Here is a 24,628-nt window from a genome sequence, read left to right as displayed (position 1 = left end):
ATACAAACACTGTGAAGCTTGGCGACTATTACTTTTAGGACATCCCCTAAAAATAGCTCAAAGGATCAAATCACCTAACATTAGTTAGGTATGTATCCATCTCTTCAATGAAATCTCATATAGCTGTAAAGGGGTGGGTAATACACTAATACATACTCTTTGGAAATGTAGAATAAAAACAGTAATCAAAGAATTATAACCAAAACAAAACAAAACATTATAGGAGCCTAGTCCCCAAGCACTTGAAGTTTCTCCGCTATATCCACCACTTGGGGCACCATATCCATCACCATAGCCTCCTCCTCCTTCTCCTTCACCGCCATAGTAATTGCTACCACCACCGCCTCCTCCTCTACTGTATGACCCTTATCTAAAAAATCATGGCCTCCAAACCAACCACCACCACGCCGGTTCCTACCACCACCAAAAGAGGAACGCGAGGCATATCGTGTGAGCCATTCAGGGACTTCCTGGTTAGCTTCTTGCATCAGCTCAGCGAGGGCGGTCTTGCCATGGAAGTGTTGACATCGTTAAAGAAGGCAGTTGCAAGTCCTGATTTGTCAGCACGTCCTGTCCGCCCAATACGGTGGACATAGTCATCAATGTCATTTGGTAGATCAAAGTTCACAACATGAGCCACGTGGGGAATGTCGAGACTCACGTGCTGCTACGTCTGTTGCAACCAGAATCGGTGTTCTTCCAAAACACTAGTATATATTACTTGAATTTGTTTTAAAAAATTCGAATTTTATAATATTCTTAAGTTTTAGACAATTTATAAAAAAAGTATTTGAATATTTTTATTTATTTTTAGAAAGTTTAAAATTTAATATTTGAACATGTGAAATATTTTTCTTTTAAAATATGTTTTTTTTAACTTTTAAATTTTTTTTTATTTATTTTATTATTAAAAACTGACACATCACTACATTTTACATGTAAATGAATAGTTTTAGTTACATTTTTAATTTGATGAACAAATAAGTTAAGTTTAAAGTTTTTTGTGATACAAATGTTAGGTTGAAAGTTTAAAATGCTAATGAAAAACTTTAAAAGTTTAAAGTGTTAATGAATACCACTTTGAAGGTTTTTATGCAATTTTATGCAATTTTCTCAATTTTTAAGTTACCCATCTAGGTAAAAAAATATTTTAAACTATTTTGTCCAAGGTTCATGATTTCTTTGAATCGGTCCTGATGGCTTGGTTCTGATGTATCAGAAAATCGATGCACCACGCTAATATTTTGGACACAAAAAAAAAATCAATATTATAGCATTCAGTGAAACGATTTAACCCATTTTTGCAAATCCTAATTGAAAAAACTAATCTTGCACCCGGTGACCGTTATATATGCAACTTTGTAAATATGGTTTGTAGTTTTTATTTAAGCCATTACACCATGTCTATTTAGAAGTTCCTGGTGGATATCTCTGAAAGTGACGTTAATTTATTTTTATTTATGTAATGGTATGCCTTTTGAAATTACAAAAATTGGTTTTACTAGATAAATATGTTGTTTAAAGGAAAAATAAATATAGAATTTTGAGATGGTATAAATACAAGTTTAAAGGGTTACAAATTTATTTATTCATATAATTAAAAAAAAAACAGTAAATCGTTCCCCGACGAGAAAATGTTAAATCACCGGTAGCCACAGACATCTGAGTGTAGTCTGATTCGAACTCAACTCGCTCACGTGGTTTCATATAATTAATATACAAACTGTAAACCTATGTTTGACTCAATTGTCTTTTAAGTTCTCTTTGTTTCTAAAAAGTTAACTCGTGTTTATTCACAATAATTTTAACATAAATAAAATATTAAAAATAAGAAAAAAATGAATAGAGATTGTCATGAATCCTATGAAATACCATAAACCATATATCACTCTATAAGTGTGATCTTAATTTTCTTTTTAATTATTAAATTTTAACTATATATATAGTCAAATTATAAAAATTCAATACATTATATTTTTATATCTCTATTTTGAAAACTTTTTAGGCTTGCCATCATATACGTTTTTTTTGGGTAGATTTAGGTTCGCAAACCTAAACTAACATGTTGGCCGACGTATATTTTGTTTTTATCACAACATAGGTGGTACACGTGAAGTAAGATAACGACCCACAACTCCGATTTCTTAGTGTTTAATTTTGCAAAAATAAAAGCAGAAATGCTAACATGTATATCACCACAAGTTTTGATGGCCGACCTGTTTTTTCAATAGTTAACATCAATGCATTATAAAAAAAATTCTACGATGCCACGTGATTTGGATTGCAGTTGGTCTAGTATCTATAAAACTATGATACTATTGGAGAATAGATTATTACTCATCTCACTCTTGTTCCTATTAAAACCTCTCCTTTGATTTCTTTTGCTCGCTTTTGACACTTTAAAGAGAACTTTCATGGCTATGTCACTCTCAGGATCAGCTGTTCTCAGTGGGATTGGTTCTTCTTTCTCCAGCGGCGCAGCCAAGCAGAGCGGCATTGGCGCCGTCGGTTTTGGCCGGAAAACTGAGTTCGTCGTCGTCGCTCAGCGCAAGAAGTCGTTGATCTACGCCGATAAAGGTGACGGCAACATTCTGGATGACCTCAATGAAACCACGTAAGTCTATACTTATTCACCCAAAAACTCTCATATATATATTACTAAACCATGATATTACAATATCATTCAAGAATCAAGATATAGAGGTTCATAAACCATAATATATAATCGATATCTCTTTTATTTTTTTAGTTTACATATTGCCTCAAATATTTGAAAATTAAGTAAGATGCTTCCATGTTAGCCAATGTAGATATACGTTTTGTCAACAATGAATCTGAATATACACATGCATGAACAGAAAGAGAGCTTCGGATTACGCGACGGAGAAGACAAAGGAGGCGTTGAAACATGGCGAGGAAGCAAAAGACTACGTTGTTGATAAGAACGTTGAAGCCAAAGACACTGCAGTGGATGAAGCTCAGAAAGCTTTGGATTATGTGAAGGCAAAAGGAAACGAAGCTGGGAACAAAGTTGCCGAGTTTGTTGAGGGTAAAGCAGGAGAGGCTAAGGACGCCACAAAAGCATGATGCTTCAACCACTTAACTCGTAGATATATATGTATCTTATCCTTCTTGTCTCATGTTTGATACTTTACAATAAGATCAGTTTGTTTAAAACTTCTATTTCACTAGTTGAAATAAAGATATGTTACTTAACTACTCACCATTATATCTTGATGATGTCTTCAAAGTATATCAATGGGAAACTTAATAAAAGAGAACTTTTGTGGATTTCAAAACTTGGTGGAGTTGCACAATAACTCTATAGGAAACCAAGAACATGATCAAAACTTGGATGCACAAACATTGTGAAACTTGGGGACTGTTACTTTTAGGACATCCCCTAAAAATAGCAAAGATCAAATCACCTAAAGCAGCAACACTAGTTATGCATCCATCTCTTGAATGAAATCACATATGTGTGTAAGGGGTAAAAGTTTTAACCAAACCAAAACAAAACACTAGGGACTTTAGTCCTAAGCACTTGGAGTTTTTCCGCCATATACACCACTAGGAGCACCATATCCACCACCATTGCCTCCTCCTCTACCGCCATAGTAGTTGCTACCTCCTCTACTGTATGTAGGGATGTTAATTACATGGTTAGGGCCTATTTTAATCAAGGGTTAAGACTGGTACAAGAGTCAGTCCATTTAATTTTCATGCTTGCCAATAACTCTTGTATGTCAAATTTCACCAAAATTTACATGTTTTAAAAAAATTCGTATATGATTCATATAAATAGAAAAGCTCTCCTTTATTCATTTTTGTCTTCAAATGCTAAGCATGGAATTAAAAAAACAAAGTTTACATGCTATTTTTATTCAATTATTCATAATTGTGACAGAACAAAACACATCAGTTACATCACTCGTTGCTATTCTCATCTCCTGAGTCTCCTCCACCTCAAACACTGTTGCTCCACTCTGCAATAACAAAGAAAGAGTGAACAAAACTAACACCTGTCTCAAACCAAGAATACATTCACGAGTATGATACATTGATACTACATACTACAGTCTACAAGTTACAAGCTTTAGTTCATTACTACTAGTAATTTACTAGTCTACAGAACACACCCCCCAAGTGAACAAAACTGAGACCAGTCCGTGAATGCATACTAGTCTACAACTATACAAGTTCATTACAACTATACATGTTCATTACCAAAACTAAGACCAGTCCTGCTCTTCCGTGTCTAACGCCATCACCAGTATATAGGAACCATGCTCTTCAGTGTTTGACTAGGTACTTTAGTGTTTTAGTTTAACTTTTCACTAGGTAGTAACCCGCTGAGGTACCTATATAAATGTTGAAATTATATATTTTGATTATGTATAACATAGTGTTTTTTTTACATTAAACCACATTATCGGTTATTGAATGTTAAGGATATAATATGTTTGTAAAAGCCATGAGTCAATACTAAATAATACAATACAAACATAAGTTTCCTTGGGCCATATGTGGATTTGCGGCTTACACCATTTGTTGATTCCTATTTTTTCTTTAATTTTCTCTCAAAAAAATGAAAAGAACATTCCTCGATAAAAGAAAGCAAAAAAGGATTTAGGATTCTTATTGATTGGTCCTTTTCGATTGACGTGAGCAATTTGATTCCTGTTGTAAAATCAAAAATGTATCAAATATTTTTTTCACTAAGCTTTCTTTTATCTAATTTCAATTAAGTGAACATAAATGGATTTTAGAATTACGTATCTGCGAAAACATTCACGACAAACGAACTCATATGTTCGTGAGTTCGTTCGCCGTGAATGTTTTCGCAGATTCTTGTATGTTGGTGTAATGTACTCATTACCTAAGAAAACATTCAAGGTTCGAGGTCTTTAAAAACGATCAGTGTGTTCTGAGCATCTTTGTTTTGCGTACCAATTGTAAATGTTTATGACTATCTCCATAGTGTTTATCTTGTTGGGAAAATTATCCAATATCGATGAGATGAAGATGGTATTAGACAACTAGAAAATTTAAGAAGAAGACTCTTAATATTTAGGAAAGGGTTTACTACAAAGATTTTGTTTTTGGAAACTCTCTCTTACAAATATTTTCTCTCTTTGTTTTTCTTGATTCTTGGATGATTACAAATGGTGCTAAGCACCCCTATTTATACTAGTAAGTGGAGACTACAAGTTAGTTCTACACACTTCATCTTCTACACACTTCCTTTTCTACACACTTCTTCATCCTTCTCCATTTTTCTCTAGATATTTCTTCTTCTTTTTGGGCTTCTTGGGTCTTGGGCTAATGAGGGAAAAACCCAACACAATATCTACCGCAAAGTTTGGGTCATGTATGATGACATTCTTGGTCAGTAGTGCAAGCTGCCAAAACAGAGAGAGAGAGATAGGATGTTGTTATGCTAATCATTAACAAATGGGATTTATTTATTAAAGATTAGGGTTAGCTTACTTGAGAAGCAGGGATCTGAAAACCACCGTAATCTAACATCTCATTCTCTGTTGACTTTCCTTGATGAACAACTTCAAGGACTTTGATGTAGATTTTAATGGTTAGTTTGTTCTTCTTCAGAAACCCTTTTTCTTGGAGCTTGGAAAGAGGCAGCGTCTTATAGTAACCCCAGGATAAGATCTCACTGCAGAACAATGTGCATCTGCTTTCCTCTGCAAGATTTTTAATCTTCTTAGTAAATCAATCAGATATTAATCATCACTAAGTAAAATGTTTGATATAATTTACCAGGTGATCTGAATAGCTCTTTTCCGGATTGATTCAACAAAACAAAGCAATAGCTAGCTCTCCTTTTCCATCCAAGACTCAATGAATCAGGATTCACAACTTGCAGGTACAGACACAAGTGATCAGAGCCAGACGCACCCTTGGGATGCACACAAACACACCTAGGAGAAAACCCTTTTTACATGTTAGAAAATAATAATAAAACTCAGCCAAAAAAAAGAATGTGATTTTGTTTTTTCCTATATATTTACCATTCACACCCGCTGATTGAGAAGTTAGCAGTTCTTATCTCATCATTCTTCTCGGAGAAGTTGTCTATCACCCAACTCAAGGTATGCTCCATCTCTAGATGTCTCCTTAAAAATATTGATCCGCTAGTTTTGATTTCTTGTTTCAATTCATGCATCATACATATTATATATATATATATATATATATATCAAATTTTTCCTTTTTTTCTCATCCATCTCAAAAGCTTGCATATATTAAAATTATTTGTAATAACATAATTAATCAATTTTACAGAAATATCAAAATATCTTAGTTAAAAATTTTGTTTAAATATAAATGTTAAGTAAATTAACAAATCAGTAAAATGTTACAAAAGTGAAAATTAATTAATAATACAGTTTAAAGCAATATTTATCCATTCTATAAAACTGATGTACTTTTGACCAAAAAATAAAATAAAACTGATGTACTATGAACCAAACGTGTATGTTCTTCATGTAATAACAGTTTTTGTATTGGTACATTTACAGCTTAACAATAGACAAGTGTTCCAAATAAGGCATCAGAAATCCGAAAACAAAACAGTCACACAAAAATATAAAAGAGACGATGAGTTATACCTAATTGAAGCGGTGACAGAGAGTTTTCGTAAGGTTTCAAGTTAAAAGAGGTCAACAATGATTTGTCTCATTTTCTTTTTTTTTTTGTTAAGGTGAACGGCGTCACAATCTAGGTCAAAAGCAATAATAATAATAAATGTTGAGTCATCAATCTCGACCATCCGTTTTATTTCACAAAGTAGTTTCAACCGTTGGTTAAATGGGTTTTTTCCTCTGTAAAAAGTTGCTGACGCAAACTCTGAAACCAGAAAACATAATTTTTAGATTTTGTCATTTAAAAATACGGATATTTTTTTTAAAGGCCCAAAATAATACTCAAAAGAGAAAAAAAAATGGCCCATAACAATTTCATTCAAATAGAACCAATACAAGTTGGTTGGAGCAAGTGATTCAAACAATGTGTACATGAATGAAAATTAAACTGATATGCTCTAACATTTAACATTCTCTCAGAGTGTTTATCCTGTTTTATGTTGGTCTCAAGGATGAAGAGAGCTTTTTATATCATTAAAAAGATAAAAATAATTTTGAATCAGGATACATAAGAGGAAGAGTTACTTACTTCTACAATATTAGTTAGTAAGAACAGATTACAAAGGAAAATTTAGTACTGAATAGATCAAAATGTACAAAGGGAACAGGTTCAATCATTCATGAACACGTCGTCATCATCTACAAACTATCTCATCTGACCAGCTGAAGCACTGGTAGCTGCAGACACTGGACGAGCCGTCATCTTTCTTCTCTCGGTTCTTTTGATCACTCTAAGCTTGGGAGATTTTGGTTTGGTTGTCTCCTTGTTGGACCTGTGAGTGACATGAAGATTTTAAGCAAAAGGTTACTAAAAAACAAGAGAGTTCTTTTTGAAGAAACTTACTTTTGAGGCACGAAGGGTTTGTTGAAGTTAGGCACAGGTCTGGCATGAGGAACCATCGTCTTTCTCATTTGCTTCAGATACCTCTCTTCCTCCACCTGATAGATGTTTTCAAGTATTGTTAAACTTCAGCAAAGTTTAGTGAGATATATATGTAACAAGTTGAGAGTGTGTTGTTGCATACCATTTTGGCAGCTTCACTCTCTTCACGGTATCTCTTGTACTGATTCTCCTTCTCTTTGACCTGGTGTTCCAAATTGAATTGATAATTTGTCAGTTCAAGATGTTATGTAAAGCATGTTCTTTATTGTTGAAGTGACTGTAAACCTTACTTTCTGATCAAAGTCTGCTCTCCCAACAGCTCGATGCTCTACATGGAGATCGAACGCCTGAATCTCTGTGAGTGGCTTACGTACTTTCTCTGGAACCGGGATTGGATCCCTGTGTTCATCTATAGTTAGCTTTTTGAAAACATTGATAAAGCTCCTGGACAAAAGGGGCAGCAGTAGGTTGGTTACTTACTCTTTTATAACTGGTTGTGCTTTGAAGAGCCTCTTCTGAGCTTCTTCTCTCTCCATTCTCATCCTCTCTTCCATTTCTCTTCTCATTTCATCTTCGTGCCTCACAAGACTCTCTAACTGGAACGGGTCTGGCTTTGTGCATTGCTTAGGTTCTGGTTTTGGTGGTACCACGGGATAGTCGGTTGTGTAAGGATATGGGGTTGCTTTTGGAACTCTTGCCCTCTCATCTCCTATCAGTTTCTCTGTGACTTCCATTACAAACTTCTTCTCTTTCTCAGCGCCTCGTTCCTGGAGTGCCACAAAGTAATTAAAAGAACTGTCAGTAAAAAATTGGTGGTCAGTCAAAGAAGTTGCTAGTGGGTAAAAAATACATACTTCTGTCCTTAGATTGAAGGGGTTTGGAGCAGTGATCCTTGGTAGAGGCTTTTCATGGCAAGATTCAGAGGTCAATGAGAGCTGACACAAGAAGAAAGTTGTGTCAAACATGGAATATACCACTTGCATTATTAAGACCTGTTCTGTTAGTTGAAAAATATACCTTGTCAAATGCATCTAAGACAGAGTTTGGTTTGGATATCCTCTCATCTGTAGCAAAGTGGAACTCTTGAGGTATGGTTATGTGCTTCTTGGTGTTACAAAATATGCCCATCTCTCCTTTGCTTTCAAATATCTGCATGGGTTTATTCGTTTCCAAGTTAGTTATATACGAAGTAGACATAATAATCTACACCTCTTTGAGTAGTAATACCTTTTTGTTCAAAGGTTTTGCTTTGAACTTTGGTGCCTTGTCGAGTTCCTCTTGCTCAAGTTCTGCAGTAGTTTTTGCTTTAGTAGGACGAGCTCTTAGCATTGTTTGGAGTACAGGGGGCTTTGGTGCAGTAAGGTGAGGCTTCCAATCATTATGCTGGTTGCAAGGAATACAGATGCATATCAGATGGCATTAAACGAAGTAACCAAGTGTGATATGCATATACACATACAACATTTATGTAGGCAAAGAAGAAGTCCCATACCTGCTTAGACACTTGTGTTGAAGCTATTGAAGATGTCTCTGCATGTTGGTTCGCCCTAGCCATTGTCTCAAGATGAAACTCCTGGAATGGTAAGATATGAATTAGCCTCTGGTAAAATGATTGATAGCCTCTTCTAAGGTGTCTCTACCTGAAACTCTGGTAGATGTGGTGTGCTTCTTTGTGGCGCTAAGTAACTTGCCTTACTTAAATTAAACATGGCTGACCAACGTTAAATGTGAACTGCTCATCTTTTTTTTGCAATAAATAAAAGAATATTGTCATTCTCTCTCTTTAAAGACTCCTAACCTTGTAACTTTTGTCCATAGTAGTAGATACACGAAACATACCGATCCTTTTTAGTTATGCCACTGCATCTTAGTTATAGATATTCTCTTTTGTGACACTTCATTGTTTTATTTTGTCTTTTGATTAACGTTCCATACATAAAGTTTTGATAAGTCTCACCCGTATCACGTAAACGTGTTATTGCTGCAAAAAAAATTTCAACAGCGCATTCTTTAAAAGGGAAGTCTTTGTTTGCATTAAAGTCACAATTTTGGTGAAAAACGTTCTCTGCGTGACACCTCAGCTTTTTGCAAAATAAAAGCTTCTAGTGATGTTACATCAGACACCTTACCAATAAACATTTAAAGTAAGTTTTAAAAGTGTTTCTCCTTTACTATATAGGGAATGTTGTAAATGAAATGTATATTAACTCTTTACTGTATCGAACTTGACAGATTGTAAATCTTCCAAAGCCGCCAGCATATATAAATTTGTAGACGTTGACGGAGTGTACAATGTCCATTATGCCAACTTATACACGATGTTCATAGAGCAGTTGCTGGCATTTTATCTGCCTTTTTGTATTGTCTCTATTTGTTTTATTATCATTGACATTCTGGTTCTTCTCGTTAGTTAATGTAATAATTTTGATCTATTTCATTCTTGTCTTAGCTTCTTGACTAATGGTGGTATATCACTTGTTTTATTATTATAGATAAAAAATTGATATATCACATATAAAAGTTAATTAATAAATAAAAAAGTGGTATGAGATCATTCATTGATAAAAAATATAAAAAGTAACAAATACAAAGTAGTAAAATATAAAAGATGAATCCAAAAGGAGAAACCATAAGTATTGCGCTTCAAACAGTTAGTAAGCAATGGTAGTTTTATTGCATTTTGAAAATTAAGGAAATTTCATTTATTCTTAAAAGAATTAATGCAAGACAAAAAATATATATGAAAGAATCAAAAAAAAAAGAGTGAAGTAATACAAGTAAAAAGAAAATTTAACCAATAAATATTTAAAATAATTATCATCCTATTATGTTGAAGAATCCTATATGATTCAAATTAATTCAAAATGATTTTCATTTTGTATGTGTTTTATGAAAAATCAAAATTTATAATATTAAACAAAATAGCATATGTTTTATCCTGAAATGTAAACTCATGATATTTTTAAAATGTTTTATCTTAAAAGTTAAACATGTTCTTTTTTTCAAAAATATAGTTTCTACTATTCTTTCTAGACTAACATAAAGTACCAAAATTTCTACATTTTGCTGTTAAAAGTGATACAATCTTGACTTGAACAACTATTGTACATCTAACCAAATTTTTTCACATACATATCAAAATAAAAAGAATGTATGAAGCCAAATACTTGTAATGATTTTGATAATAGATGTTTGATGTGTATTGAATCAAATATTTTGAAAATGCTATTTAATACTGAATTGGATTATGACTGCATGGATTTAAAGTTGGATTTCCACATTGATTAAACCTGATTTCATCAACAATCTTCATGGCTAGTGAATGTCAACTTTTCAAAAAAAAAATCACATTAGATCATATTTTTATCTTCCCGGCCCTTATAACAACAATCGATTAGATTTGTTCTCCACCCCTATACCTAAATCGGATCAAGATAAAGGAATACAAAAACCATATAGTTGTTTGATAGTGAACATATGATAAATGGTCGATGCATCCAAATTCAAAAATGATCTGATCAAAACTCATGGCAGTTCAAGCTCAAAAACAATCACAATCAAACAATTTTGTTCACTTTATCTGATTTTTTTTCAACATATGTTTCAAGTATCTAAACATTTTGCCTACAACTTTGAGATACATATCAAAAATGGAAAGAGAACTGACACACAAAATTGAATTAAGAATACAATTGGTATAAGTTCATTCACCAATAAAAACTATTAAAATATATAAAAAGCAATAAATATGAAAGGTACATTGTGAAGGAGTAACCATAAATATTCGTTTGAAACAATTAGTTACCAATAGTGCTTCTGTTCAAATTTTAAAACTTAAAAAATATCTTAATGAAAACAAGACGAGAAAAATAAGAAAAGAATGGCGAAACAAGAAAGAAAACTTATTCAAATCACTTGAAATAATTATGGTGAAGAATCCTCTATGGATCAAACTAATTCAAAAGAAATTTCAATTAGTATCAGTTTCATGGAATATCAAAATTTATGACATCAAATAAAATAGCATATGTTCATCCTGAAAATGAAACTCATGTTTTGTTGTATGTACTGAAGTTTTTCAGTTAACTTATTATAGTTTATGTGCTTTACATTTGTGAATTCAAGCTCAACATGCTGAGTGTAGATCGTGATTCAGGTTTGTATACTAAGAGAGTATAAAAGTAAATGCGCCAGCAGCTATATGAACAGTGCAAACAAACAACCAAAGAAGTTTCAAAGATATCTCTAGTCTCATAACATAAAAAATTTCTCAACGAAATGTTTAGCTTACAACTAAGAGAGAGAGGTTTCGTTGTGAGTTTGAAGCTGTTTTAAACCCAAGAAATCAGCAACGTTTAGCCTATAACTAAGATACCAAGATAATGAGCACGTTGAGCGAACTTGTATTGTGTCTTAGAAAGGAGAAAATTGGTGAACAAAGAAGGACTTTAACAGATTTCTTCAGGTCACTGCTCAATGTACAAAGATATTCATACGTTGGTAGAGCTTATATGGGACCTGTAGAAAAGAAAAAAAAAAAAGAAAAGAAAAGGACCGTGTCAAAACGACATATTTCTGGAAGGAACGGAGGAGAAAACTGATAAATGAGAACATACATCAAAATGGCTAGAGAGAACCAAACACATTGAAGCGGTTTAAATAGATATACTTTGGTAATAACCACTGCTGAAAGAGTACTCACTGACACTTAACCTGACTGGATTTGTCTGTGATGACCCATTTGAGTATAGGTTCTTAAGGTGACACTGAGGTATATAATCAAAAACTGGAGTGACATATTTTTCTAAGACCTAAAGTTTTGCTCAACATGTTCAACCAACAACAGGCAAAAACAAAACAAAAAAGCAGCAGATAAGATAAAAGCAAAGTAAGTAAAGGGTTACCGAGAATATACCGATGCCACTCTCCCTCAGATTGGAACTCTGAAGTCTTCTGATTCGTCAAGCTAACTAGACCTCTGTACTCAGTCACCATCTCAGGTAGGAGCCTAGCATACATGTCACTCCACAGTTTTCTTATCATTGTGTGAAGTTCCAGGTCTCTTAATTAGGACGATCTTCACCTTTTTTTTTGCAGAAAGGAACAACATTGAGCAACGCAGTATCATCAATCAAATCGATCTTCACAGATCCACCAACAAAAGCATTGTCCTTAACTCTCTCTCTTTCCACCTTCTGACGCTGATCTTTAGAGCCGTTCCCATTCGTTTCGATCTTATGGAAATAAGAAGCCATAGCTAGAGCGTGTCCACATCATCAGTTTCGATATCAGCTGACGATCTTCTCTTCTCTACAACATGGGAGTCGAGTCGTTCTCTACTGGCGGTAAAGAAACGAACTGCCCCTAAGATCAGTTAAATAAGCTCGAACCGGTTTTATTAAACCGGATGATGCGGAAAACAAACCCGGTTATATGATTTCCTCTCCTACCCGTACCGGTGCCGATTTTAATAAAGCCGGGGTATTATGGTAAAATCCAAGAATACAGCTCGAAAGCTACAAACCACTCGCTTCTCTTTTCACGCGCCATCTCTTCTTCTCTTCTTCACTGCGCGAGAGAGAGAGAGGGAAAAAGCGAAGAATACGCAGATTCAATCCAATTTAGGGTTAGAGATTCTCTTCTAATTTGGAAACCTAGTCCTGGTCCCAGATCGGACGAAGACGACGGAGTAACGAGAATGGGCGCGAATTCGATACCGACGGACGCAACCATTGATCTCGATGAGCAGATCTCCCAGCTCATGCAGTGCAAGCCCCTCTCCGAGCAACAGGTGCCCGCCACTCTCTCCGTAGATGATAAGCTCTTCCTTTGCCCTTTGACATTTTCTTCTACTTGGACTCGGGTTGTATCGAATGATTGGATCTGTTAGAGCTTTTTTATCGGATTTAATTTGGGATATTCTCGAGACACTTTCGGAAAATGTTAGATCTTGACGTATGGGGTTAGTTTGATAATGAGTTTGGCTAAAGCTTGTATTTTTATGTGCCTGGTAATGTGGGTTCTGCTGACTGCGTTGACACTTCTTGCTATGGAGCTGGTTATTTGATGTAGATGATAAGGTTTTTGATTACTTTGCATCATACCTGACCTTTTTTTTTGCGATTGATTTTCCCTGTTTGCTCTGTGTGCCAAGTAGATTTCTCTAAGTATACATATCCAAGTCATGAATATCATATGCTACCTTGTTTTTGTTTCCTTTAGGTTAGATCATTATGCGAGAAAGCCAAGGAGATCTTAATGGATGAAAGCAACGTTCAGGTTTGGTGATTGTATTTTCAATGTCGTAGACTGTGGCATTACACATGAATTCACTCTTTCAACTTTTTCTTGCAATGTAGCCTGTGAAAAGCCCTGTGACAATCTGCGGTGATATTCATGGACAGTTCCATGATCTTGCAGAACTTTTCCGTATTGGGGGAATGGTAACATCTCTTAATTACCCTTTTCGTGTATTTTGGATCTGGTGCTTTTTTTGTATTAGCTCTATAAGTTTCGTTTTTCGTCTCTTTTGCAGTGCCCTGATACCAATTACCTGTTTATGGGAGATTATGTTGACCGTGGTTATTATTCTGTTGAAACTGTTACGGTACTGACGACTTCTTTTTTTTTTTGGGTCGGAATATGAAGCATGTTGATACTCTTTCTTCTTTTTACAGCTGTTAGTCGCCTTGAAGTTGCGATACCCTCAGCGAATCACCATTCTTAGAGGAAACCATGAAAGTCGTCAGGTAGAGTTATACTTTATTATCGTCTCTCCACACCTTTTTCCACTTTTGTTGTTGGCACAAATGTTTCTCATAAAATATTCTTGTTCTCTTCAACAGACATTTGTACTCATTAGTTTGGTGATTACTACTTTCTGCCATTCTACTTTCTTATCTGACGCATGCTTTCCTTCTTTTTTCTTATGTCTGGCAGATCACTCAGGTTTATGGATTTTATGATGAATGTCTGCGAAAGTGAGTCCTCTGCAGAAATCCTTCTTCTCTAGCTGCTGTTAGTTGCATGCAAGTAATTTGTATCATCATTCGCATTGCTCTCGTCCTTATTTTTGCGGTTGCTACATGTGTATTGGTGTGGTAGTATGTCAAAACCGTCTTACATTTTTATTTCCTCCCTCACCTAGCTGTTTCTATTAATCCTTTAAGCTTGTGATTACTCGCTTATAACACTCTTATACTTATTATCTTGCACATCCAAGTTGAAGCTTATTAATTTGGGTTGTAGATTTTGCCATTTATTTAGCCAATGGTGCTTTCCTTGCAGGTACGGCAACGCAAATGTTTGGAAAATCTTTACAGACCTCTTCGATTATTTCCCACTGACAGCCTTGGTTAGTGCCTATCATGTTTCACACTTTTCTTCCTCTTTAATGACCTTGGTGTTCATATTAGTATTAAGTCCTAGATTCTTTTAATATAGACTGATCCTTTGTCTTGTACTAGCAATGTTCTTTTGAACTGAAGATTGATTTTCTATTTTGTCGTTATATTTATTTTGCTAGTGTCACATCTATTGCAAGACGTTAGTATTTTGAAAATCCAAAGTACGGAAGATCTTATGTATGGAAGATTACACGTATGACTTATCTAACTAAAATGGTGTTTTCAATACATTCTTTAGATATCAAATCGTCACATGTTATTCTATTGCAGGTTGAGTCAGAAATATTTTGCCTTCATGGTGGATTGTCTCCATCTATCGAGACACTTGACAACATAAGGAACTTTGATCGAGTTCAAGAAGTTCCCCATGAAGGGCCGATGTGTGACTTATTATGGTCTGACCCTGATGACCGTTGTGGTTGGGGCATCTCTCCTCGTGGTGCCGGATATACATTTGGCCAGGTAATTACAAATCTCTCTGACTCTCTCCTTTTAAACCAAGTGCCTAATTTACTATTGTCTTTTTCATTTTGTTACCATAGGACATATCTGAACAGTTCAATCACTCAAACAGCTTAAAGCTGATTGCCCGAGCTCATCAGCTGGTTATGGATGGATACAACTGGGCTCATGTAATAATAATTTAACTCAACCCTTCGATATTCCTTCCGTCCATGGTTTGCGAGGCTTAAGATCTTTGCTCACTATAATATTTTTTTCCCGTGTACAGGAGCAAAAGGTGGTAACTATCTTCAGTGCACCAAACTACTGTTACCGTTGTGGGAACATGGCTTCGATTCTTGAGGTTGATGACTGCAGGAACCACAGCTTCATTCAGGTCTTGCCTCAAAACCCAGATGTCTTTTCTGCTAACGAAATTAGTGTAGAAGGAAAAAACTAACTAAAGTAAAAAATTGTGTGCAGTTTGAACCAGCACCGAGGAGAGGAGAACCAGACGTTACTAGAAGAACACCAGATTATTTCCTCTGATCACCTAGACACAGAATCATCTCAGCAGCTGCCTCCACAACTGAAAAGGTCACAGTTGGTTGGTAACTCAAGAAATGTGTTTTAAGTTCCAACTTAGTCCCACCACCAGAATATAGTGTGTATTGTAGGCGAAGAAGGTCCTCTCTTATCTTCCTCTTAACCAAGAAAAAAAAAAGAGAGGTCAATGGACTGACTCGACAGTACCCCATCATACACATTGTTTGATTGATGTTATTAGCTTATTTCTTTTTTTTTCTGTGAATCAGAATGTGTTTTTTCATGTTAAAGAGATCTTTTTGTTTCGTATAATTCTTTTGGAGATTTCACTATTTTTTAGTTTACAAATCCAAAGAAGCCTTTTTCATTGGAACTCATAAACATGCGTCTAACCGAAAGTGTACATGATAAACTGATTGAGAGTGACCCTCAAACTTAACAAGCATGCATAAAATGACTCTATCTCGGACTCGTCTCCAACGCGTGCCAAAATGAAAACAAATTTGCACTGTTAAGTTATTGAATCTTTTTTGACCAAAAAAGAAGTTATTGGATCCTTTTTCTCAAAAAAAAAAAAGTTATTAGATCTTTTTTGTTCTAAAGTTATTGGTAAACAAAAATGCTAGTTTTTCTGCGAAAATGAATGTTTTTATTAAATTAGAAAATAAAGTAGTGGTTGTAGACAACATTTAGGTGTTACCTTATAAATATGGGTGGATGACATAGAAGCCCTAATAATATATTTGTTAGAGATATACATATTTCGGCACGGCACGATGCATCCATCAGATATTCGCCGACGAATAGGATTATGCTATTTCATATTTGATATCTTTTAAAAAAAAAAAAAAAATATTATCAAATTATATTATATTTTTAAAATAAAAAGGTAAAACAAAATAAATAAAAAAATAGTAATAATTACAAAAAATAAAAATTTTTAAAAATTATATTTTTAACATCGTCAGCAAACATTAAATCCAAAATCGTAATCCCTAAACCCTAAATCCTTTGGATAAATCTTAAATTCTAAATCAAAAACACTAAACACTAAAACACTCAAGGGTTTAGGGTTTAAGATTTAAGGTTTATGGTTTAGTGTTTTAGTGTTTTTTGTTTAGAATTTATCCAAGGGTTTAGGGTTTATGGATTAGAATTTAAGGTTTAGTATTTTGCTGACGACGTTAAAAATATTTTTTTTTTGTAATTACTACTATTTTTTTTTTACTTTTTTATTTTAAAAACATAATATAATTTGACTATATTTTGTTTCCTTTTTGAAAGATATCGAATATGAAATAACTCAATCATATTGGTTGTTCACCCTAGGGTCTAGGTTCAGTTATTGAAAATATTGGAGGAGGCATAATTGGTCTCTGATACTCTGGTAAAAGGAAAAAGGAAATAACAAACAAAAACAAACAAAAAATATCCACAAATATTTTGAACCTGTCAATATAAAACAAAAAAAAAGTCCACAAATCGACCTAATATATCACTCATTTACTCATATAATCATATCATGGATCCAGACCTTAACAATTGCTAAAATGAAGACATCAGTACTTCCAACATGATTTACTAGTTTATCTTCGCTTAGATAATTATCCAACTTCAAATATATCAAATATAATCTCTTCCCATCAAATTTTTCATACACCATTCTAGTAGTAATAATACTCAAACTTGCTCATTGCCTTCTGACTTGTTTGACCTTCCATGTGGTTAATATCCATCTACATGAAAATGGAGATAACAAATATATTAGTATACTAAAAGTATTATACAGATAATAGAAAAAAAAACTATATTGATAAAAATATGGTGGTAAATAAAACAATAACGAATCAATGGCAATATAACACAAAACAATAGAGAAGTGAAGAGAAAAATAATACAACTAGACTTGTGAAAGTTTAAGGTATGAGTAATTAAGAAGGGACTTCCATTCTTTATATTGAGAAGTTTGAGGAGGAATTATATATTCGCAAATATTTAACATTCGTTAATGTGTATACTTTGGCTAATCAATATAACGTTTTTATTTAAGCGTGTTCTCAGTAAATTGTATGATATTATAGTTTATGTACAAATATCACATATTTTTTTATCATGTTACTAATTCCAAAATCTTTTCTTTTTTGCTATTAGTAACCAAATTGACCCTCTCCTACTTATATATATGCATCTCGTATATGACACGCTACACACGCAAAGGGTTGACTTTCTTTTGGGAGTAAACGAATAGTTGTTTATTTAGAAAATTACAAAATAACAAAAAAACTGATAAATAATTGTGAAACAACTAGTATATAGAAAACGAGTGAAAGAAAAAAACAGAAACGTCCTTATCATTTGCTAGGTCAATTCTATAGAACAATAGATATTTAAAAGATGCCAACAAGAAGACCCAGAATTAATGAAGCCGCCCGAAAGGATATTATATATATATATATATATATATATTGGTAATAATTCGAAGAGAAAAACGTTCAACATAGAACACAAAACATGTTTGACATCCCCAAAAATAAAAATTCTCAAGAAAAAAGAAATGAGAAGTATGTCAAACTACGATCGTTTGTACACTTTAGTCTTAATTATGTTACCTGCTTTATCAATCTCTACCAACACTCTGTCGTCCACAGAATCTCTCACTGTCGGAAGCAACAAAACCATCGTATCTTCTGGCGAAACCTTCGAGCTTGGTTTCTTCAATCTCCCCTCAAGCTCTCGTTGGTATCTCGGGATTTGGTACAAGAAGATCCCTACGAGAACTTACGTGTGGGTTGCGAACAGAGACAACCCTCTCTCTAACTCCAACGGAACTCTCAGAATCTCCGACAACAACCTCGTCATGTTTGACCAATCCGGAACATCTGTTTGGTCAACCAATCGGACCAGAGGAGACGCGGGATCTCCACTGGTTGCGGAGCTCCTCGATAACGGTAACTTCGTGCTCAGACACTTGAACAATAGCGATCAGGATGTGTTCTTGTGGCAGAGTTTCGATTTTCTGACGGATACTCTACTCCCGGAGATGAAGTTGGGTTGGGATCGCAAAACCGGATTGAACAGACACTTGAGATCATGGAGAAACCCAGATGATCCGTCGAGCGGAGACTTCTCGACGAAACTAGAAACCACCAGAGGATTCCCTGAGTTTTACGCATGGAACAGAGACGAGATAATCTACAGGAGTGGTCCGTGGAGTGGGAACCGGTTCGGAAGTGACGTACTCGACATGAAACCGATCGATTACTTAGGTTTCAATTTCACAGCGGATAACGAACAGGTGACTTACTCGTACCGAATCACCAAACCTGACGTTTACTCGAGAGTCATCCTAAGCTCCGCGGGGTTATTACAGCGGTTCACTTGGATCGAGACGGAACAGAGTTGGAGACAGTTGTGGTATTTACCAAGGGACCTATGCGATGACTACAGAGAGTGTGGTGATTACGGTTACTGCGATTTGAACACTTCGCCGGTTTGTAACTGTATCCAAGGGTTTGAGACGAGGAATAACCAAACAGCTGGTTGCGCGAGGAAGACGAGGCTGAGCTGTGGCGGTAAAGATGGTTTTGTGCGGTTGAAGAAGATGAAGTTGCCGGATACTACGGTGACAGTTGTGGACAGTGGGGTTGGGTTGAAAGAATGTGAAGAGAGGTGTTTGAAGGATTGTAACTGCACGGCGTTCGCTAATATGGATATTCGTAACGGAGGATCAGGTTGTGTGATTTGGAAGGGTGATATTTTCGATATCCGAAACTTTCCTAATGGAGGTCAGGATCTCTACGTCAGACTAGCCGCTGCTGATCTCGGTTAGTTCTTTGTCCTTCGCATTTTTTTTAAGTTTTTTTTTTTTGATTAAAAGTTTATGAGCCAAAGTCGTATGAAAAGTTTATGAGCCTAAGTCGTATGGAGTTTGTGAATACTCTCACGAAGGGACCAAAGATAGGTTCCAACTTTAAAAAAAAATGGTTTTACCTCTTATTTTCCGGGAACCGGCACAATGTAAATAGTCCATTCTAACAAAAATTGAATCTGAGTGGCGTAGTGCCTACTAGACACTCATTTACCACTAGATCAACAGCTTGTTGCTGATTGGTTCCAACTTCCAAATGCAGCGTAGGTTTTGTGCAGCGCTTATATTACTGACAGGGAAGAGCAAACCGACCAAGATTAGTATTGTTTACGAAGTTATGTTTAGGTTTTACCATTTTCTTGGATACAATGCAACAGTCCATGACAATTATATTCTGGTTGTTTTTTCATATAATGTTTAGTCATAGAATATCAAGTTTACACTGGTGGGGCTTTTTTTTTTCATTATTACTTAGAAGAAAATATATTCCCTTGCTTTTTTTGTAACAGTGGACAAGAGAGGCAAGAGGGGAAAAATCATAGCTTTGAGTATTGGAGTGACCATTTTTCTTCTTTTATGTTTCATTATCTTCCGGTTTTGGAAAAAGAAGCAGAAGCGATCAATAGCAATTCAAACACCTATTGGTAAATCAATAAATTTTATTTTCCTTTAGTTTTGTCAATATAATTTCGAAATTCAATATGTGTTGATTTTGCTGTCTGGATGAAACAGTTGATGAAGGGAGAATCGAAGATTCACTGATGAATGAACTGGCAATAACAAGCAGGCGCTACATATCCAGAGAAAACAAAACTGATGATGATCTAGAGCTTTCATTGATGGAGTTTGAAGTTGTTGCCTTGGCAACAAACAATTTTTCTAACGCCAACAAGCTTGGAAGAGGTGGTTTCGGTACTGTTTACAAGGTAAAAAAAAAGTGTTTCAGAACTTACTGAAAATCTATCACCGCACAAGGGTTTCATTGTATTAATTAAATGTATGGACCTAATAGGGAAGGTTACTTGATGGGAAAGAAATTGCGGTAAAAAGACTATCCAAAATGTCTTTACAAGGGACTGATGAATTCAAGAACGAGGTTAAACTAATTGCGAGGCTTCAGCACATAAACCTTGTCCGACTTATTGGTTGTTGCATCGATAAGGGGGAGAAGATGTTGATCTATGAGTACTTGGAGAATCTAAGCCTTGATTCTCATATCTTTGGTTAGTGACTCAAATTAAACAGCTTCTATTCTAAACAAGATAACACGTTTTTTGGTTTTGGTTTGATTTGTAGACATAACCCGACGCTCTAACTTAAATTGGCAAATGAGATTTGATATTACCAATGGTATTGCTAGAGGACTTGTATATCTTCACCGAGATTCACGTTTTATGATTATCCATAGAGACTTGAAAGCAAGTAATGTGTTGCTTGATAAAAATATGACTCCGAAGATCTCGGATTTCGGAATGGCCAGGATCTTTGGAAGGGATGATGCTGAAGCTAATACGAGGAAGGTGGTAGGAACTTAGTAAGCAATCATTTTCCAAAACAATAAATTATATATATATATATATATATATGAGCTTTTTGTCTTTAATCTCAGTTCGAAAGAAGACATATGAGTTAAATCTTTGTTATGCAGCGGTTACATGTCTCCAGAATATGCAATGGACGGGATATTCTCGATGAAGTCGGATGTTTTCAGCTTTGGGGTTTTGCTCCTCGAGATTATAAGTGGCAAGAAAAATAACGGATTCTACAACTCAAACCATGACCTTAATCTCCTCGCCTTTGTAAGATAAGAACAACTTGAAATCGATATAGTTCTGATGATTACACTAAAAAAAAAACATTTCATCTTTTATGCACAGGTGTGGAGGAAATGGAAGGAAGGAAAATGGCTAGAGATCCTAGACCCGATCATCATAGATTCTTCATCGTCAACGTGCCAGGCACATGAAATCTTAAGATGCATACAAATTGGTCTCTTGTGTGTTCAAGAACGTGCTGAAGACAGGCCAGTGATGGCTTCAGTAATGGTGATGATTGGAAGCGAAACTATGGCTATTCCTGACCCTAAACGGCCGGGTTTTTGCGTTGGGAGAAATCCTCTTGAGATTGATTCGTCGTCAAGTACACAGGGCAACGATGAATGTACAGTGAACCAAGTAACACTCTCGGTCATTGACGCTCGATAGTTTTGAGCATTACCCACTCACTATGTTTATATGCATGTTATTTTCGATGCAAGTATGAATAGCAAAGTTTTACTACATGATTCGATACCATGCTCTTTAAACTTTGAATTTACTAATTTAGACGAAGATTCACTACATAGTTTGTAGAATTTGGATTTAAATCGAAAACTACTAAAATAACTATCGAGACGAAGACCAAAGCATAAATTTACATGATAGGCTTATATAAAACAGCAATATGCACTTTTAGTTTAAAATAGTTAGGTAATTTTCAGATGTCGATGTTACTGGGAAACTTACATTAGTTATTTGTTGGATACGGAGTAGACGTGTTTTTTTTTTTTTGTTACAGGCATGCTGCCAACTGAAAGCCATCGGAAAAAATTATAGATAGTGAGTTGGCAAAATAGCAACTTACAAGTATGAAATTAGTAGATTGGACCATTTATAATTTTAATTGGTAAATAGGTCATTTAGTAAAAGAGAGCAATGAATCCTGACTGTTTTGGATTATTGATCTATGAACTTGTGTCTAACCGAAAGTGTACAGCAGTACAGGATAAACTAAACGGGAGTGATTTTCAGATTCGTTTCCAACGCGCGCGTGTAAGTGATCCTAACACTCGGTGATTATTCTAAAATTTGAGAAATGTTTTTTTGGGCCCCGAAAGTGTATGACCAAAATGAAAATAAATGTATATACCGTCGGAGAAATACTCTAAGATAACATTAAAATTTTTTTTTGTCGCAAATATATCTTTAATGTTAACTAGGACTAATCCAAACTTTAGAATTTAGAGTTAAGCTGTGGAGATTTAGGATTGAAGTTTAAAATTTTATAAAATACAAAATAAATATTAAAAATTTGAAAATAAAAATTTGAAAAATAATTTCAAAAAATATTTTCAAATTATAAAAAGAAAATTTGAAAAGAAAAAAAATATTCAAAAAATAATTTTAAAAAAAGTTATAAAAAAGTTCGAATTTGAAAACATATAATATAAAACTATAAAAAAGAAATTTTTTATATCTAGGGTATTAGGGTTATTTTCTTCTTTTAGAATCTATTTTGTGACAAAAACTTGAAAATTGTCTATTTAGGAGAATTACCGTATCTATTAAGTTATTGGTTTTTTTTGTTCTAAAGTTATTGGTAAACAATGATGTTGGACTTTCCAGTAAAAACAAATATTCTTATTAAATTAGTAAATTAAGTTGTAGCTGTAGATAGGTGTAAGGTGTTACTTTATAAAGAGTGGTGGATGAGAAAGAGTATTTGCAAGATATTTATATTTTTCCTTCACGGATCAAATAAAGGAAATTAGGATGCCTAGCAACCATCTATCCGCTATTTAGCACACTACCAAGAACCCACATTTCAGACACTGTTGATAATTATGGAGGACACTGATACTCCTATACTTCATATTCGGTGTGTATAGGCAAAATATATCTCAAAGATACGATAGGATTTGTAACAGGATTTGTCAGACCAAAATTACAACCCTTCTCTTGTTTACTATTTTAAAATTCTAAATTTTCAGTTTTTTTCTTTATTCCATCATATACCAACCAATCCAAAAAGTCTCCCAACCTCTCTCCTCTCAAAAACATCTCCAATCCATCAAACAAGTCCTAGATTCTCTATCTGAAGACACCAAATAGAACAAGACGAACAACAAGTAGATACCATCAGATCCTCCCCTTTGGCAAACTTATTGAGATACCTGAAAAGCCTTCTTTCTCAGAACGATTTGGTTGATTCATCATTTCCAAGCAGCTAAAGGTCGCGAAGAAACATGAGGCGTGGTTATTTTTTGCCTGAAAACTAGTAAGATTTTCACTTTGAGAATTCGCATACCTGACTGGCTTGAACTGCATGAAGTTACCTAATTGATCCAGGTAACGTCTTGGAATTTTTTTCGCCAAGTCGGAGGATGCCGATGAAGATGACGACACACCAAAGAATTCATCTGCGAAACTAAGCATGATCTCTGGTCATGCAAGAGAGATTGAAATCGAGGCTAAGGTAAATAGTTTCAGAATTTTATACACTAAATCCGTTATCAAAAATATTACTTGGATAACTTTTTGAGTAACTGCTATTTTTAACTCTAACAATACACCTCTATATATGTACAAGTTAGATGCATTATATGAGGCGATTGAAGATCCGAAATTGTTTTGTCTGACGAGGATGAAAGACGTTAAGATGGAGAATGTACAATTGTTTTGTCTGACGTGGATGAAAGACGTTAAGATGGAGAATGTAATATTGATGTGTGAAATGGCAATTTTGAAACCTAGCAACTGTAAAGCAAAAACCGAGGTTGTGGAAAACAATGGTGTATATCTAGAATACGTTGTGGTTGTTGTGAGGGAATATGACGAGGATGTAAGAAGTTGTTATAAGAATGTACCTTAACCTATTAACATATCTAACAACACTATAACAATTTGATAATATTTCTACATGTATCATTGAATTTAGATTTTTGAGATTTGTTGTTGAATGGTTAACTTATTTAATAACAGATAACAACTTATTTATCAACTTGCTATTAATCTTGAATATGTTAATAATGCAAAATTTTATAATTAATAGCAAGTCTCATATA

At 34.5% G+C, this 24,628-nt stretch overlaps 5 protein-coding genes across 9 annotated transcripts; 3 read left to right on the top strand and 2 right to left on the bottom strand.

The window, feature by feature from the left end:
* The first annotated feature begins 2,326 nt into the window (after positions 1–2,326).
* LOC106328153 (protein COLD-REGULATED 15B, chloroplastic-like) lies at positions 2,327–3,183 on the top strand. Its single transcript, XM_013766534.1, has 2 exons — positions 2,327–2,614; positions 2,859–3,183. Exons 1-2 carry the CDS (start codon positions 2,415–2,417, stop codon positions 3,085–3,087), a joined length of 429 nt encoding a protein of 142 aa, XP_013621988.1. The 5' UTR covers positions 2,327–2,414; the 3' UTR covers positions 3,088–3,183.
* A 353-nt stretch (positions 3,184–3,536) lies between these two features.
* Positions 3,537–6,686, bottom strand: LOC106329937 (MATH domain and coiled-coil domain-containing protein At2g42460-like). The gene is made up of 6 exons (XM_013768533.1): positions 6,630–6,686; positions 6,030–6,134; positions 5,779–5,939; positions 5,491–5,702; positions 5,339–5,402; positions 3,537–3,670 (listed from the first exon to the last, which is right to left on the bottom strand). The coding sequence occupies exons 2-6, from the start codon at positions 6,119–6,121 to the stop codon at positions 3,537–3,539; spliced, it is 663 nt and encodes a 220-aa protein (XP_013623987.1). The 5' UTR covers positions 6,122–6,134; positions 6,630–6,686.
* A 482-nt stretch (positions 6,687–7,168) lies between these two features.
* Positions 7,169–9,254, bottom strand: LOC106329935 (protein TPX2-like). Its single transcript, XM_013768532.1, has 10 exons — positions 9,186–9,254; positions 9,038–9,118; positions 8,773–8,928; positions 8,563–8,694; positions 8,400–8,480; positions 8,026–8,312; positions 7,836–7,944; positions 7,688–7,747; positions 7,507–7,601; positions 7,169–7,435 (listed from the first exon to the last, which is right to left on the bottom strand). The coding sequence occupies exons 1-10, from the start codon at positions 9,252–9,254 to the stop codon at positions 7,309–7,311; spliced, it is 1,197 nt and encodes a 398-aa protein (XP_013623986.1). The 3' UTR covers positions 7,169–7,308.
* A 3,845-nt stretch (positions 9,255–13,099) lies between these two features.
* On the top strand, positions 13,100–16,270 carry LOC106335182 (serine/threonine-protein phosphatase PP2A-4 catalytic subunit). Its single transcript, XM_013773631.1, has 11 exons — positions 13,100–13,336; positions 13,768–13,824; positions 13,905–13,988; positions 14,081–14,152; positions 14,223–14,294; positions 14,485–14,525; positions 14,833–14,899; positions 15,222–15,413; positions 15,494–15,583; positions 15,682–15,789; positions 15,876–16,270. Exons 1-11 carry the CDS (start codon positions 13,244–13,246, stop codon positions 15,939–15,941), a joined length of 942 nt encoding a protein of 313 aa, XP_013629085.1. The 5' UTR covers positions 13,100–13,243; the 3' UTR covers positions 15,942–16,270.
* A 2,146-nt stretch (positions 16,271–18,416) lies between these two features.
* LOC106335180 (receptor-like serine/threonine-protein kinase SD1-6) lies at positions 18,417–22,085 on the top strand. Of its 5 annotated transcripts, none has more exons than XM_013773628.1 (7): positions 18,417–19,762; positions 20,316–20,450; positions 20,539–20,732; positions 20,819–21,029; positions 21,103–21,156; positions 21,264–21,340; positions 21,455–21,630. In XM_013773628.1, exons 1-6 carry the CDS (start codon positions 18,493–18,495, stop codon positions 21,302–21,304), a joined length of 1,905 nt encoding a protein of 634 aa, XP_013629082.1. In that variant the 5' UTR covers positions 18,417–18,492; the 3' UTR covers positions 21,305–21,340; positions 21,455–21,630. The 5 variants fall into 5 exon arrangements, with proteins under 5 accessions (XP_013629082.1, XP_013629081.1, XP_013629083.1 ...); XM_013773627.1 differs by having other exon boundaries at positions 21,287–21,340; positions 21,455–21,605; XM_013773626.1 differs by adding an exon at positions 21,684–22,049 and having other exon boundaries at positions 18,493–19,762; positions 21,103–21,340; positions 21,455–21,605.
* Positions 22,086–24,628: the final 2,543 nt, after the last annotated feature.

Source organism: Brassica oleracea, chromosome C3 (genome assembly GCF_000695525.1).
Source record: "Brassica oleracea var. oleracea cultivar TO1000 chromosome C3, BOL, whole genome shotgun sequence".
In the NCBI taxonomy this organism is placed as follows: Eukaryota; Viridiplantae; Streptophyta; class Magnoliopsida; order Brassicales; family Brassicaceae; genus Brassica; species Brassica oleracea.
The sequence above is the reverse complement of the archived record's forward strand: the minus strand, read 5'-3'. Positions and strand labels throughout refer to the sequence as shown.